At 33.6% G+C, this 17396-nt stretch overlaps 1 protein-coding gene across 8 annotated transcripts in view; it reads left to right on the top strand.

Annotated features, from left to right (window-relative positions):
• LOC143253946 (eukaryotic peptide chain release factor subunit 1) overlaps positions 1-17396 on the top strand; it is a 67056-nt gene that overhangs the window by 194 nt on the left and 49466 nt on the right. For 3 of the 8 annotated variants that reach the window (XR_013029907.1, XR_013029906.1, XR_013029905.1), the window contains exons 1-5: positions 23-418; positions 1759-1843; positions 2156-2331; positions 4189-4328; positions 10357-10495. Coding sequence is in view for 5 of the 8 variants with exons in the window: in XM_076508618.1 (XP_076364733.1) it covers positions 1764-1843; positions 2156-2331; positions 4189-4328; positions 10357-10495 (535 nt within the window). In the remaining 3 variants the exon portion in view is untranslated. Of the gene's footprint in view, positions 1-18; positions 423-1256; positions 1277-1758; positions 1844-2155; positions 2332-4188; positions 4329-10356; positions 10496-17396 lie in introns of those variants that run through there. The other 5 variants (XM_076508585.1, XM_076508609.1, XM_076508636.1 and 2 more) reach the window with 5 other exon arrangements.

Below are 17396 nucleotides of genomic sequence, written 5' to 3'. Positions count from 1 at the left end.
GAGATTTCACGTTACTTTCGCAACTGACGTGTGTGTGAGGCGAGCGAGCTATACAATATTTTCACATTTTCGAAAAATTGTTACATACCTTGTAAAGGAAGAAGCAAATGCGAGTTTAAATTATATGTAGTACAAGTGAAATATACACGCATATATAAAATATTTATGATATTTAATACTAATTTAACAAGTTATGAAACTAGACTTTCGCTGTTAAGTGATAGTTTATAGTAAACTCCAATACAACTTCGTTTTAATTTTTAAGGATTTCGTCAAGACGTCAACTTGCTGTTGTTAGGCTTTAAGTAATGGTTATACTAATAGTTATCAAACTTAGAACACGATATGTAAACTGTCTGCATTGCAAATAACTTAGCAATACCAGTGTTCGTTCGAGACTGGATAGCGAGGAGCAGTGGTTGGTATTAATAAACTATTATTGTCATAACATTAATAGTACTTAGAGGTTGGTATATAATATTATTATGCTGAAGAATATGGGAGTAAGTTATAATTGTAACAGAAATAAACTGAAAAGATGGATACGTTTTATGCACCAAAAAATGGAATTCATTGAATACTTAAACTATGCCTTCCTTATCTTATGCAGGCCTATAAATTGTAATTCTTATAAAACGTTGTTTCCCAAAGTAGTTAGGACAGGTCATAATATTAAAATAATTGTAATCAGTGACCAATATTTATGTAGGATTTTTTTATATTATTCTGTTTTTTTATGTTGGATAACATATTGTGGGCTTGTTATGTTTTTCATGTAACTTACAATAACAGTTTTTTTTTTTCAAAACTCAAATATATTAAAAACTAAATTCAAAATAGGTATGATAGGATGGCTGCAAGTAAAAAACAAAAAAGCAGATTGGCTCACAGAGGATATAAAGGATACAATTTGAAGAAAATCATTATAAATATAAGAAGTTTAATTTGACTGCAATTATGATAGAATTAAAGGATTATAGAAGATCAGTAGATTAGTATAGCAAAAACTTAGGAATTTAAAATTTATGAATAAGTTTGGCTGCTTTTTCTTCAATTTTTACTAATGAGAAACATATAGTGATAATTCATAAAGTCCAGAAATGTGGTGTTTATGACTATGTGTTATTAGTCCTCTGTGAGCAGCATTGTTCTTTTGAATTAATGTACATGGAAGTTCAGGTATGTTTTTGAATTCTTACAAACAGTGACCTGGATATGTGAAATTAACTGAAGACCTCAGACTCTTCCAGGCTATTTAAAAATATCAGATACTGAGGTGATAATTTTTTTTGTATGTATCAATCAATTTTCCTCTTTGGACTGCTTGATTGTATTCTTTGATAGTGACATGCATGATAACTTTGGAATGGGCTTCGAATAAGAAGAGCTTAAAGTTTGTGTATCACAGAAAGGATGTTGAGTTTTGCCAGTCTGTCACAAATTTTACAATATTTGTTGATAATATTTTTAATCTTGCTTTGGGTCAAAACTAGTAGGTTTAATAAAATTATAAAATATTTTACCCAGCATGTGTGTATATATATGTATATATATATAAATAAACATACACTTTTTGTCTTCATTTAACAGCATCTATGTTTTAAATTGTTTACATACATTTGTAGGCTTCCTGAGACTACATTAAATTATTAAGTCTGTACTTCTTCATAAGAGTATCAAATTATTTATCAATCATAAAGGAATTAAAACATAAAAAAAACCCAAAACATATCCTTCAGATTTTTTTTTCTATGGTAGTAAACATGGAAGATTCAAGTGCAGATAGAAATGTAGAAGTTTGGAAGGTAAAAAAGCTAATTAAATCTCTTGAGGCAGCCAGAGGGTAAGTTTTTAAAACAAGTTTCCCATTCAGCTAATTTGAATTTTTATAGTATTTATTTGACAGCTATATCTTCTCATGTCATATTTAATCTATGCAAGATGTTGATTTTAATGTTATGTTTGTTTTAATATGTTAAATTTCTGATCCTGGTTTTTGCAAGGTTATTAAAATGCTTCCTTTAAATAATCTGTTTTATTATATGTATATAAGCCCACTTTAATATAATAATAGGGAAGAAGGCTTAAAACATTTTAGCAATAAATGTAAAAATCCATGTTATTTAAACTTCAATTTTATTTTCTTACTTTTCAGAAATGGCACAAGCATGATTTCACTTATTATCCCACCCAAAGATCAAATATCAAGAGTTTCAAAAATGTTGGCTGATGAATTTGGAACAGCATCTAACATTAAAAGTCGAGTGAATCGGTTGTCAGTCCTAGGTGCTATCACATCAGTCCAACAGAGATTAAAGCTCTACAACAAAGGTACAAAATTCTTTGAAATGTAAATATTACTTAACGTACTTGCAAAGAACAAATTTATATCTATAATTCTAAAGAAAATTTAAAAATATAAAAAGACTAATCTAACTGTAGTAAATGACAGTTTGAGCTTTTAAGTGCAGAAAAACGTGACACACAACCCACATACTATACAGAATAGTGGAATAGAGAGGAAAATATATTTTTATAAAAAGATAAGATATGAAAAATAAAATGAAAACTGTGTGTGTATATATGTGTGTGCACACACATTCGCATATAAGTCGTAGATTATTGGAGAACTGGGCATTAGCAATTCTGTTCTAAAGTAATTTAATATTCATTACTAATATATGAATGCCATAATTTCAATAAGAGTTATTTAAATAAATTCCCAGTCTTTATTATTATGTAAAACATCTGTACTCAGAATAGCCTGTTTTAAATTATATTTTTACTATTGTATAACTTTATGGGCCTTAAACTGATCAGAATATGTAATATGCTTATATAGTGGTTACAAGATCAGTCAAAATAATTGAGCCATAGGCAGAAAGTTAATTAAATAAATTACACAAACATTCACTAGTTAAATTATTATTTCATATTGTAAATTTCTATCCTTCTTACCAGAGGCTTCACTAACCAACTGAAGAATTATTTGTTAACGTTGAAAAACAATTTTAAAATATTCATGAACTTTTACTGTATAAACTTTTTTTTTCTAAACTTTTGTATTTATTAAGAGGGCCTTTAATTGGACAAATTAACAAAGGTTTAACTTTCACATTTCATGCAAGTTAACAAAGTATTTTTCAGTTACATGATGTGGACCCAAATAAAAAGGTTTATATTCTATGAATGTTAACAAACAATTGTCTAAATGTGAATGAGATGAAGGTTTCGGTAAGAAGGCCAAAGGCTCGCAATCACAAAATAAGATAGTGAACCTCTGTGTCATTTATTAATTAAGTATAAATACCTCTACTGAAAATCCTAAATATTGTTTATATTTTTTTTTAATACCAATGTTTTTCAGGAAAGAACCTAATATGGTTCTGCCACTTTTTTTTTTTCTGTTGTTGTTGTTTATCTAGACATAACATTTAAAATAATAAACATCTTAAATGCATGCAACATTTAAAATTAACGCATAATAATTCTTAGTTTTCTATGTCAAGACAACTAGTTTTTATTGAATGAACTAATTTTGATTTGTGTTTTATTGCTTTTTAACTGTTGTTAAGAGATTTGCTTTTAACTATCACACAATGAAATTTATTTTATAATAATGCCATTTATTTGTCTGTTAGTCAAAGTAAATACATCAAAAGTAATTTTTCAGCAACTTTTATCTTTTTTGAACAGTTTTATTTACTGTGAAGATTATTTCTGTTTTATTTATTTAATTTAAAATAATTACCTTAAGATAATAATTAAGTGCTGTTAAACTGATCTGATAGACTTATTTTTAATGATTCACTTCTTTTCTCAAGCTAAATCCTCACGTAGAAAGAAATGCAATTTAAATTTCCTGAATAAAAGTTTTATTTATTTAACAGATATTGTTTTAATTTTAATCTTTTATCTTTTCTTACAGAATAGGCCTCCCAGTGGCACAGTGGTATGTCTGTGGACTCACACCTACAAAAACTGGGTTTCAGTACCCGTGGTGGGCAGAGTACAGATAGCCCATTATGTAGCTTTGTGCTTAGTTCTAACCAAACAAACCTTACAGAATAGTTGCATTCATAAGTATCGTGTATATATGGAAATTCTGTTAGAACCTTAAAATTTTTTTTCCATAAACATATGTGTCAAGCTGTGTTGAAATGTTTATAAATTGTTTTTCTATTTTAGTTCCTCCAAATGGACTTGTAATTTATTGTGGAACAATTGTAACAGAAGAAGGCAAGGAAAAAAAAGTCAACATTGACTTTGAGCCATTTAAACCTATCAACACCTCCTTGTACTTATGTGACAACAAGTTTCATACAGAGGTAAATTAGCAAGCATGCTATTTGTGTTCAGACCCTAGACAAACGTTGAAAAATATGAGCTATAAATGTAGAAAACCTGTTGAGTAATCAACAAATTTCACTTCTTGTAGCCCCCCCACTAGTACAGCGGTATGTTTCCAGATTTACAACACAAAAGTTAGGGGTTCCTCGATGGGCTCATCAGATAGACCGATGTGGCTTTGCTATAAGAAAACGTACTTCTTGTACCTTTGTACTTATAGATGAGTTAGTAGAGTGTTCATTCCATTCATATTAATATCTTGTACTTGAGTTACAATAAGTTTCATACAAAGGTGAATTTATCAGGTTAAAGTAAGTTTTGATAACTTGTTAATGTTCTCTATGTTCACTTTTTTTTTGTTTAGATTTTGACATTTCTTTTTCAGGAACATGTTATTTCTAAGGTGACTTTTCATTCTTAATACTTGTGAGAATATAGAATAGTATATAACTCAATAACCACAAGTAAAATAGATTATAATAATTGTTGGAACAAATGGAAAAAGTTGTTACTATTGAATTTTTTCTTGTATGCTGGAGTTGTGTATTACATGAAGGATAATGAACTTTTTAAGTGTAAAATGTATTATTGCTGACTATAGACATCAATATTTGTGCATGTTTTGTCACAGAAGTATTTATTCTTATGTTTTAATAGTTTTTTGGTTGCTTGAATATTAGTTTGTTTTCATTTATTTGAAAGTGCGTTAAAAGCCACACAGTTTCTGATGTTAAGATTACTTAATACTCTTAGTTATGCTCTGAGTTACTTTCCTAGATGTCCAGTTAATGAGTTCGTTTATGATAGATGTAGAACGAAAACAATTTATAACTTGTATTTATAAAAGATTTGTTTGTATTTTGGGATTTTGCATGTTTTAAACACCATCTCAAGTTCTTTGAGAGGATTTCTATCTTTATGTTTAACAAACATGATTCTAAATTGTAAATAAAACTATATACCAATGGAGTGGGTTGAGGCAAGTCCATCTGAGAGAGTAACACAGATGTTTGTGCTTATACATGCAACTTTGAAGAGTTCTTAGTGTAAATAATGTAAGGATTGTGGGATATTGGAATGTGATAGAATTCTTCTTGGTATCCTTTTCCTGGACAGATACTTTAGGAAACCCTTCTCCAGCCCAAGTAGACAACTGTAATTATTCAGCAAACACCTTTATGCTGTGGGATTGCCCTTTCATTTTTATGTGGATGACTGGCTGAATGGGAATTGACTTGTCATACTCATCAGCTCCATCTTGAAGCTGTTTGGGTGGGCTGGTTGATCAAATTGGAGAGGTTCTTCCTTCATCCTACCCAATGCATTGTTCATCTGGATGTTTTTTTGAACATGCATCTTAGTCAGACCAGATCTTCTCCTGTTCAGTTTTGTTCTGTGGAACTAGCCATTTGGAACACCCTATCTTTTCCTTCACTTCCTGCTCTCAAAGTTCTACTGCTTTTGGGGATGTGGACTTCTATGACTTCTCTCGCACTCCTCAGTCAAGCTCATGTGTGATCTCTTCAATAGGCCCTCCAGGACCAGTGGAACCTTGCTCAGCATCGTTTGGATGCTCCTATAACCTTTCCTTTCTTCACTATGGATGATTTCCAATAGTGGTTGGACAAGGCTCATTCATTGGTGGGTGTTCCACTTCATCCTCTGTGGCCAAATTTACATTCATTTACAAATGCATCCCTTTAGGGCTGGCCTGCGTGGGTCAGTCACCAGGAGGCTTTGAGTCATTGATCTGTAGGGGAATATTTTCATGATATCGATGCCCATGAACACATTGCTGTTCATTGGGCTTCAGATTATTTTCTTCACATCTCCAGAGATCATTTGGTTATATTTCATTACTGCAATTTAACAATAGTAACTCATATCAGTCACCAAGGTGGCTCCAAGTCAAGATTCCTATGTTTTCTAACATTAGATTTTTTTCTTTTGGGCTGATGCTTGTCACAGTCATTTGATGGCATGTGATGTAGTGGTCACTTTCAATCTTGTGGCAGACTATCTATCCTAACCTGAACAGGTTTACAGAATACAGTGGTTTTTTCATCCCCTTGTTTTTGGTGGCTTTGTGATCAGTGAGGTATTCCTTATGTTGGCAGATTTTTCCATCATCCTTAATCACTAGTTGCCTTTGTTTTGGTCCCAGTAAATTCTTTTAGGTTAGCCACCATTCTCATTACTTCATTGGGTGTTCTCCCTCATCCACACCATTCGATACAAAGTTCTGATTGCTTTTTACTGGCCCATTAGAGTCATGGTTTCTTCAGTTACTCTGGTTGCAGTTGTTTCTTGACCTTTTTCATAAACCTAAGTTGCCAGTTCTGTATCCTGCATTTCACAACTTCCATCTTCAAGCCTGTCTTTTGTACAGTCCCTGGTGAGGAGATCTGGTTTCTCATGTTTGGTGGAATTTTATTTACTTCATTCCATTTGTCCATGGCCGTGTATCAGTAAAAAATGGAATGTTTTTGCAATGTAGTTCTGGCTCTGGGTATCCCAGCTTTTCATTCTACAATTACTGATATCTTTTGACTTTCTTAGGTGACATTTTGAGAAGGAGTCTTTGGTTTCTTTAATATATAAGGCAGCCCTATCCTATATTTTTTTGTTTTTCTAGTTACCACAGGGTCTTTCTTTCTCTTGTCCTTGCCATTTTGATTAGTTTTTTTTTTTTTTGTTTATATATATATATGATGGCAGCCTGTGAGTCCAGTACTTCTAGATTCAGATATTAACATGATACTCCATTTCCTTACTTTTCCTCTGTTTGAGCCCAGTGCTCTGTGCTCTTTGTTTCACCTATTCCTTACGGCATATTTCCTTCTCTTCTTGGCCTATGGGTGACATTGCTCATATATGTTTGCTATCAACATTACTTGCCTCTCCTTAATCTGGGTCATTCTTTCTTTCTCAAGACTTTGGTGGCTCATGAGGATAACTATCTTCTTTTAGCCCATTTCTCTTTCCTCCATTTCTTGTCCCTGCTCCTTGTTCTGATTGAGTTAGATTTCTATGCCCAGTGCATGCTCTTCATCGTTATGTTGTCTACATGGCTTCTTTCAGGACTTCCCATTCCTGTCTCTATCCCGTGCCAACCCTCTTCCTTTCTGGATCCTTTGCCTTTTTCCTTTAACAACTGAGTTTCTCATTTAGTCCAATTAATTTATTCTTCTTTGCCCCTTTCTGAATATGCTTTGTTCCATGTTACCTCTCATCATATATGACACCTCACCTTTTCTTTTGCTTTTCATCTTTGTCATCCTTTGGAACAAATTTTGTAGTCAGGCACATGGACCACCTCTCAGATGTTCATTTCATGTAACTTACATCATGTTGCATTTTCTGTTTCCTCAAGGTATTGCCTACCACCTGTAGCTATACTTCAGACTTAAGTGTGAATGTAATAATAGTTGTTAATGCATTCTTTTCTCCCAGGAGTTCTTGCTTCAAATTTCTTCTCCTGGATTCCACTCTGTGGCAAGTGGTACCTGGCCAGGTGTTATTTATGTATATAAACAAATCCACACTGTATGCCACATTGATTTGCATGCACTTTTCATGGCTCCACACATTAATCTTCAAGATGGGGTGTTTCACAAGATTGCTAGGTGGTATATAACTTTGTGATATTTGCTTCATAAATGGGCCCTTCTTGAACTATACCATCCATGGAGGACATGGGTTAAGCCATTTCTCTGTTGAATAAATTTGTATGGTCTGCTTTTCAAAATAAGGTTTCATGATCACCCATTGCATTATCTATGTTATTTCAGTGGAGTATGAAAGTTTTTACCATTTGACAGTTCCACGCTGCTGAGATGGTTGACTGTAGAGGCATCAGCATCCTGTTTGAATTGGTATCAGATAGATGGTTGTAACCATTTTGTTTAGGGTAGGGTGATGGTGTTCTGCTGGTGCAGAAGGCATACCATCCTGCATTTTGTATAACAAATATCATGGAATGAGATGTCTCAATGCAATTCACCTTTTCGACTGGGTTTTCTTATCCTACTCTCATACAGATGTGGATATCTCTTGGGCTGGTTTTGGATATAGAGTGAACCAATCACCTTAATTTCTCACACACGTTTGGAATTGTACATCTCTTTCCATTGATTCTTTCTTTTTGTAATTGGATCATAGATAATATATGTGAGATATTTCCATTTATTTCTTAGGCACTTCCTTGTTCTCACTTGCAACAGGATGTTATTGACTTTTGGATGTTTCAGACCAATTTTGTGGTTGCTGGAATGGATTGCATATGATGAACTTCCTTCAAATACTGGATGTAACATTCTTAGATCTGGCTCAATACTAATCCTGTGTTGTTCTCTGGAGTCATTATTTTCCTCACATTCCTGATTTAGGGCTTGAAGTGAAGCCAATATGATCCTCATTCTATCCTTAAGTGGATATCAGTATCCAGTGAAGATTTTTTGGAGTTGACTTACCGAATATGGTCTGCCATGCCCTAGCCATTCTACACCATGGGACACATTTTCCATTACCCACTTTTTATCCTCACCATGACCAACTAGGAACAAACATGATGGAAAAGGAAAAGTGCACATCTGACTAGTAGAGGATAAATCAGGGAATGTGATCCCAACTGAAAACATATGGAATCACATTCCTGATTTATCCTCTACTAGTCAGATGTGCACTTTTCCTTTTCCATCATGTTTGTTCCTAGTTGGTCATGGTGAGGATATACTTGGTTCAGAAGTGGTGTGCTATCATTCATCATCCAATCATTTGATCTGTTTTTCTCATCTACAGAAGCATCCTTTGGATGTTTTGGGGAAGTATGTCTGCTCTTCCCTTACACTGGTCCCTCCTCCTTTTCAATTTGGGATTCTAGCTGGTAAGTACCTTATTGGGAGTTATAATTTTCCTATACTGAAAATTTATTTCCAGTAGGTACTACCCTCTTCTTACACTTCCCACCCTCTTCCCCACAGTCTTATGATGCTTATATCTTCTGCCAAACATCAAAGTGATGGTTTGGTAGTGACTCATAGAGGGAGTTACATGCATCACATAGTACTACAAGATGGTTTACATAAGGGACATATTAGAATACTTGATTCCAGTTGGGGGAAGGGTGCAGAAGACTCATGGCATGCATTATAAAAAGTTTTCTTGTAGAGGAAAGCACAAAAATGATTTTGCTTGTACTCTTAGAAAGCTGTATTAAATTTACTATACCAATTTAGAGTTCTGTAATAAAGAAACTGCACTTGAAAATCACACTTGAATTTTACTGGATATCTCAGATACTGAAGGATAGTTAATTTTCTTTAATTTCCTAGTTATGAACATTTGGGTTTGATTCAGTGTTAACCTTATAGAAGTTGCCAACAATAACATGTATGAGAAACCTAACTTTAATCAATTTAATGTAATATAACAGTTTTCGTCTTTTATATGCAAAAACGGCTTCACAAACCTGACGATGACCGAAGAAGGTCGAAACGTTGTTCGCTCTTCTATGTAAAGTGTTTTCTCAGCCCAAACGAGCCGTTTTTGCATATAAATTTCTCAACAAGTGGGTTTCTCGTCATCACTGATGAGTTTTCGTCTTTGTAAATGTAAAAAGTAAGGAATAACTGGACAGTGCCTGGACATTTTTGTTCAGGCTTCCACTAATTTTGAGTTCTAATAATAATACCTCTTTGTTCAACTTCTTACATCAAATAATTAATGCTACATATAGTTGTCCTGAATTTGCTGTTTTATATAGTTTAACAGGTTATGACCAGTGACCACTTCAACATATTAATTGTTTAATCATTAAAGTATTTTTTTATTTTCCACTTCTTTTATTTGTCTGCTGTATTAAACTTCACTGAATTTAAATTATACTTTGTTCAAAATGTCTGAGATAGAGCAACTTGTCCAAATTCAAAAGGCTAATGAAAAAAAAAAATCTGGTTTATTAGTTAAACAAAATTAATGTGTAAATTCTATTGTTTTAATTTTTAGGCTCTATCAGCTCTTCTAGCAGATGATAATAAATTTGGTTTTATTGTCATGGATGGTAATGGTGCTCTCTTTGGAACTCTTCAAGGAAACACACGAGATGTTCTCCATAAATTCACTGTTGACCTGCCTAAAAAGCATGGTAAGTTGTTGAGATCAAGTTTTTTTTAATTACAATTTATAAATTAGCTATAACAAGAGTGTGTGTATAAACACTTTTGTATCTTAAAACCCTTGGAGATATTTTGATGAAATTCTTATGTGCAGAAAAATATTCAACAATGAAAAGAGAAGAGAAATAAACAATGAAGCATTATTTCATCATCTAGTTGTAGAGATGAAAAAAATAAAGTTTTGGGAATTAAGATGTAAAATTATTAACCAATTCTACATTCCTTGAGGTAGATTTGAACTAATTTTCAATATGTATGTGTAGTATAATTAGTATTAACTTTCAATCAGAGCAATGTGTATATGTAAAGCAAACTTAAAAATCAACTTGACAATTTAATTAAATATACTTTTCTTACACTCCTACTTATAAATAATAGAATGCATTTTATTATCAGTGACATACACTTGCTATTAATGATAAAATATTGCGAGGTTAAGTGAGGTTAGGAGACTTAGCTTAGTCCTAAATACAATCATTAACCCATTTGCAACAAGCTCAGTATAATATACATGAGTTCATCTGCATATTTGCACATGTTAACTATTTGTAGTATAACTTTTAATACAGCATGTGTATCTTCTTAAAAAATTGATGGAAGTTTAGTAAAAATTACAGTTTTTTATACACAAAAAAATCAGATTTTTTAATGAATATTATTACTAAAGATTTATTTATAAATATATCAAGACTATTTCATTACTATTCTGAGTGTAAAGTGATTACATGTTGGGATTAAACAAAACTATTCTTCATTCCTAAAACTCAAATGTTGTTTGTGTTATCTCTAAAAACTTCCTAAATACATTTCAAACATTTGTTTTCAGTAACACTTTATATTTTATGTTATTTTCTATACCCTAACTATGTGGGGTATGTCACTTGACCAGCCTCATAACCATCATAACAAAATTAGAAAATAAATGTAAGTTATTCTATTTTGTGCAAAAATGACAACATATTACAACACAAAAATACAAATGTTTAGTCTAAATGGCTTCAGCCTCATAAAGCTATATATTCACAATTTCTTATTATATTGATTTCAAGTTATGCCTAGCTAACATTACATAGCTTGCATTAATGCATTGCATTGCACTGATGTTATGTATCCAGTAATGTAATATTGACCTTTTGTCTTCCCTGTCATGGCTGTGTTTTTGTGGACTAGTATTTTGTAATGTACAGTCACATTTCAATTATTATACATTATATATATAGCTTATTAATATTTAGAAATCAATTATTAAACTTATTTTTCTTAGAATACAGAATAATAAATGAAGTTGTAAAGCAAACAATTATCAGTTCTAGCTACAACCTTTGTGTTTGGTTGCTGCTTGACATAGGTTCATGAGCCTTTTAAAATGTCACATGTTGAAGATATCAAACAAAATTATTTTTGACATTTTATATATATACAGTTGAATAACCAATAACCAAAATATTATAAATAACTGTACTGATACCATAAAATTCCATTATTATAATTTATTAAGCTAAGTAACTGTGATGCATTTATGTTTAAAAAATATGAAACTTTGAGCAGACTAAAGACACAACCTGCCTTTTTGAAATTTTGGTTCAAAAGAACATGGTAGCCTTTTCACAGATTGAAATGACTGAGAAAACCCCTCGGGACATTTAAAGTTGTGGATTGGTTATTTATGTGTCATATATTGAGGTAAATATATACAAGGGACTGTTTATAAAAATAGAAAAGGTGTATGAGACCACTGTGTTTGATTCAGTACATAAGTCATATCTCAGCAAAATAAAAAGATACAAAGTTCTTATTTTATATTCCAGCTTGCTAATATTGCTAATTTGAGTTTATAATTTGTACAGATCTATAAATTTGGTATTTTGACATAACAAACATCTAATTTTAAATAGTACTGCATTCAACATACCATGTGACTCACTAAAATCTAAATTTAAGTGTGTTCTTGTAACAAGTACTTTTAAATTAAGAAATTAACTCATATATAATATTAAAGTTTGAATTGCAATCTACAATTTGACTCCAAACTTACTGATAAATTCATAAAATAGTAGTTCAATAAAATTTTGAATGCAGGTTAACAAATGAGGTAATATGGCTTTTGACCCCTGATCCATCAAAAAAGGGTTAATCTACCAGTGAAAACAATTTTTATAATAGAAGTATAAAAATAATAAATAAAATTAAAAGTAACAACATTTGACACATTAACCTTACTGTCAGAAGTATCCTTTACTTTGCATGGCACAAGGTTTTAGTGTCTTCATTCAAAATTTTTAAAACTACTTTTTGTTTATGTTATATCAATTAGAATAGTATAACATTTTAGCTAATAATCCATATTTTAATAGTATATAAATTTTAAGTTTTCACTTTTACAAGGCAATAGTTAAAAAAAATTTCGAACTTCCCCTAGTGTGATATGTGACACATTTTTGTTCAGCATCTCATCTTACCTCTTTTATTGATCCTCCTTAAAAAGTACAAAATTAGCTGTAAATTACTCTCTGTATAATTGTCATTGCTTAGACAAATCATATTTTTTATAGACTTCAAGTTTGTTTGGTGCAGAGCAATTGAATAGAAAATCAGACCCCTCCTGCTGCACCTCCCTCTCACATTCTGTCTTTCATAATTCTTTAATACATTTAGTTTTCTTACATTTAATTACATATTACTTATAACCAAGAGAATGTCAAGATTTCTATCTGTCAAATGATGTATCATATATCATTGTTCTAAATGGTTAAATGTCAATTTCACTTAGAGTACTGACATTATCCATGTGAGAAAGTTAATGGTTACATTATTACTCATATTCATCATAATATGAATCATACGAATTATAAAAAATTGTGTACTGAAAGTGCCAATTAACTACTGAGAGTGCATAAGATGATTCAATTTATATTGTGGCATTTTTGCAAAACAAACTTAGGTTTTGCAAGAAAAAATCTCAGGTATAACCCAAAAAGGAGTTGGGATTTGAGAGCAAAAGAAAGACTTTCTTTGAAGTAGAATATAAAGTTTGTTGTCCTTCACATCACATATATAAAAGGTGAAAAGATTAGTTTTAAGATGATACCTTACATAGAATGGCTAAATTCATTGTTTATTTCCTTGCATGCCACTTACCTTGAGTTACCTCATGATGCAGATTCCTGTATGTGGTGAGAGGACCTTCCAGAGAAGGTTCTGTACGGTACTTTCATTTTACCTCCTTTGGGATCTAAACATCCACCTGCATGTTTGCTGTGCATGGTGACCTGTGAAGGGGAGGAGAGGATCATGGTGATTGAGAGGTCTAATTCCAACACACCACTTTGGCCTTGAATTCCTGTAGATGGGTGGTCTAGGGGTGCCCCTCCCCCCAGATCAATCAGCTAGTCTATTTTGGCTATGGTCAACTGAGTGCCAGTGTAGAATGTCCTCAACAGGTGTAGTGGACATTATGTCTGATACTGGTGTTCGGGTATAGTGCTCACAAAACCCTGGCATCACTGCAGTGACCTTATATGGCACTGTAGTGCATCCATTTGTAGGGCTCCATGGTGATTGGGGTCAGTGGGTGCTGAAATATTCTTTTTTGTATTATGGATACCCTTCAAATAAAAAAAAATAAATAAGCATGACAGTATAGAGAAAAATCCGACTACTGGCAATCGACTGTACAGTGAAGACTCTGTATGGTCAAACTCACAACTTGAATCTGCCCCGTGATTTTTAATTTTACATTCTTTAACTGAAAAACCTTTAGGGCAGATGTCTCCATTTTTTATTCAGAAGTGTTTAGAAGGGCTTGCTGGCTCACCTAAATTGGTAAAAAAATTATGGTCTTGGGAATTTTAGTAGAAACAGTTTCATCACAACATTCCAAACTCCTTTTGAAGTTGAAGGCCATTGGGGATATACCCATTAAGATTACTTCTCATCTTACTTTGAATTCTTCCATAGGTGTTATAGTTGAGAGGGATTTAAAGACCATTCTAGAGTCGGAGATTCTCACAGGTTACAGCTGCACACCGAATTTTTATTCATAGAGACAGTATTATGGGGTCGACAAATGCTCTAATATTAACATTTACAACATCACGTCCTCCTACCTCAATCAAGGCAGGATATCTGAATTGTAAGGTACAGCCTTATATTTCTAACCCTGTTAGATGTTTTCATTGTCAACAGTTTGGCCACTTGAAAACATCTTGCCATGGTTCCTTAACATGTGCCTGTTGTGATGATAAAGACCATGGTGCTTTTGAATGCCAACTAGAACTACATTGTGTTAACTGTAATGGTCCACGTCCTCCCTATTTTACTTCTTGCCCTAAGTGGGTGGAAGAGAAAGAAGTACAATGTCTCAAGACAGTTCATAATATTACTTATACAGAGGCTCGGAAATTACTATTACCAATTTCATCTCGGACTTATGCTGCTGTAATCCATTCCAATACTACAGTAGGAGTCCAGACAGACCATTCCATACCTCCTACAGAATCATGAACAGCGCATCTTAATCTAGTACCCTCCAAAATCAAAGTTAACGAATCAGTATCTACTTCTGTCTCTGTCCTTACCACATCTTCCAGTCATTGCCTAACCACCTTGTCCAAGCCCAGGTGTTTCCATTAGGTCTTTCTCTCTTGACATCCCAAAAATTAAACAGCCCATTCATTCATGTCCTCAATTACTGGAACGTATGTCTACAAACTCTGACCAGCTTACTCAATCCAGAGCAGGATCATTAGAGAGTGACTGACCCACATCCAGTACAGAGAAAAGGACAGTTGCAAGCAGAAGGTCTCCATGCCATATTCTCCTCCAAAATAAAGAAAAATGGCCTTGCTAATCCTATGGAACTGTCAAGGGTTTCAATCAAATGTGAATGACATCAAGGATTTGACTCACTTTTATCACCCCAAATGTCTTTCTTTGTAGGAAACATTTTTAAAACGTACTAATACAGTCAAAATTTGACAATACTCCTTATACCGAAATGACAGACCATGTGTAGGACAAGGACATGGGGAAGTAGCATTGCTGGTTGATCAACATGTGCCTACCAGGTCCTTATCATTGAATACCCCCTTGGAGGCTGTAGCCATCCATATCTCCTTGGGTTGTACCATCACTATTTGCTCTCTGTACTTTACCCCTGGAAAAAATTATCATCCCTCAGACCTTGATGCCCTCATTGAGCAACTGCCAACCCCCATTTTAATCTGGGGGGATCTTAATGGGCATAATCCCCTTTGGGGTGGTTCTAGTATTGATGTGAGGGGTCATGCTATAGAGCATATGCTCCTAAATCACAACCTGTCTCTCTTCAATACTAGCTCTTACACTTATTTTCATGCACCCAGTCAGTCACTTACTGCTATAGATCTTTCTATCTGCTCCCCTTTGCTTTTCACTGGCTTTTCTTGGGAGGATGACATCAATCCACGGGGTAGTGATCATTTTCCTATCATATTAAGAGAGATTGGCCATGGTCAGTGCCACCTGACTCGTGTGCCTCAATGGATGTTGGACCAGGCCAACTGGCCCTCTTTCACTGCTGTCTCAGAACTTGATCCTGCCATCTCATATAAATTATCGATAAATGATTGTGTAGCAGCAGTAACTAACTGTATTGTCCAAGCAGCTGCTCAGTGCATCCCCAAAATCTCAACATCTTTCCCACAGCATCCCTACCCTTAGTGGAATTCTTCCTGTTTTATAATGTGAAAAGTTCAGAAACGTACTTGGGATAAATTTTATAGATATCCCACGCTTACAAACCGTTTTGCATTTCAGCAAGCTTGTGCACAGGCTTAGCGAGTTATACCTCCAGCATTTATTTCTTCAACTACCAGTTCAAAAGTCATGTGGGACATTATCTAGAAAGTGAGTGGACAGATTACATCTATCCCCTCTCTGTCTTAATATTCAATGGCCATGAAGTTGCTTATGCTCAGAGCATTGCCAATACTTTTGGTGAATGTTTCTTTCATGTATCTAGCTCTTTAAACTCATCCCCTTCCTTCTTAACTATTAAAACACCAGTTGAACATTTGCCTCTTTCCTTTTTGACTGATCATCCCTATGACTAGAATCGCCCACTTACTCTTGCGCTTTATTGGTCTGGCAGTACATCAGTTGGACCTGATGATATACATTATGAGATGCTACGCCACCTTTCTCCTGCTTCTCTTACTATTCTCCTGGCTGTTTTTAACTGTATATGGCAGGAGAATGTCTTTCTTGATGCTTGGCACCAAGCTATTGTACTCTCTATTCTTAAACCTGGGAAGGATCCAAAGATTCCTTTGAATTACTGTGCCATTGCTTTGACGAGTTGTCTCAGTAAGACCTTAGTGAGGATAATTAATGCTCATCTTGTTTGGTTCCTTGAATTAAACAACCTTCTCTCACCCACTCATTGTTGGTTCCAAAGACAACGCTCCATGATAGTCCACTTAATTTGCCTTGAAACATCAGTTAGAGAAGCCTTTTTGAAGCAATAACATCTTGTTTCTTTTTTTATTATTATTTAGAGAAAGCTTGTGATACAACATGGAGACATGGCATCTTGTGAGACCTTCACTCATATAGATTGCGTGGCAATTTGCCACTTTTTATTAAGCATTCTTTAATGAACTGATGATTTCAAATCCGTGTGAGCTCAACACTTTCCCGGTTTTCCCCACAAGAATTTGGAGTCCCTCAGGGTTGTATTCTGAGTGTCACACTTTTTATTATAAAGATTAATGCCATCAGTGAACAGCTACCCCCTACAGTTGCAAATGGTCTTTTTGTTGATAGCTTTCACATCTTGTGTCAATCATCAAACATGAGGTTTATTGAGCAGCAGCTACAAATTGCAATCAA

The sequence above is a fragment of the Tachypleus tridentatus genome, chromosome 1 (assembly GCF_004210375.1).
Source record: "Tachypleus tridentatus isolate NWPU-2018 chromosome 1, ASM421037v1, whole genome shotgun sequence".
Taxonomy (NCBI): Eukaryota; Metazoa; Arthropoda; class Merostomata; order Xiphosura; family Limulidae; genus Tachypleus; species Tachypleus tridentatus.
This window is presented reverse-complemented; position numbering and strand designations above follow the sequence as displayed.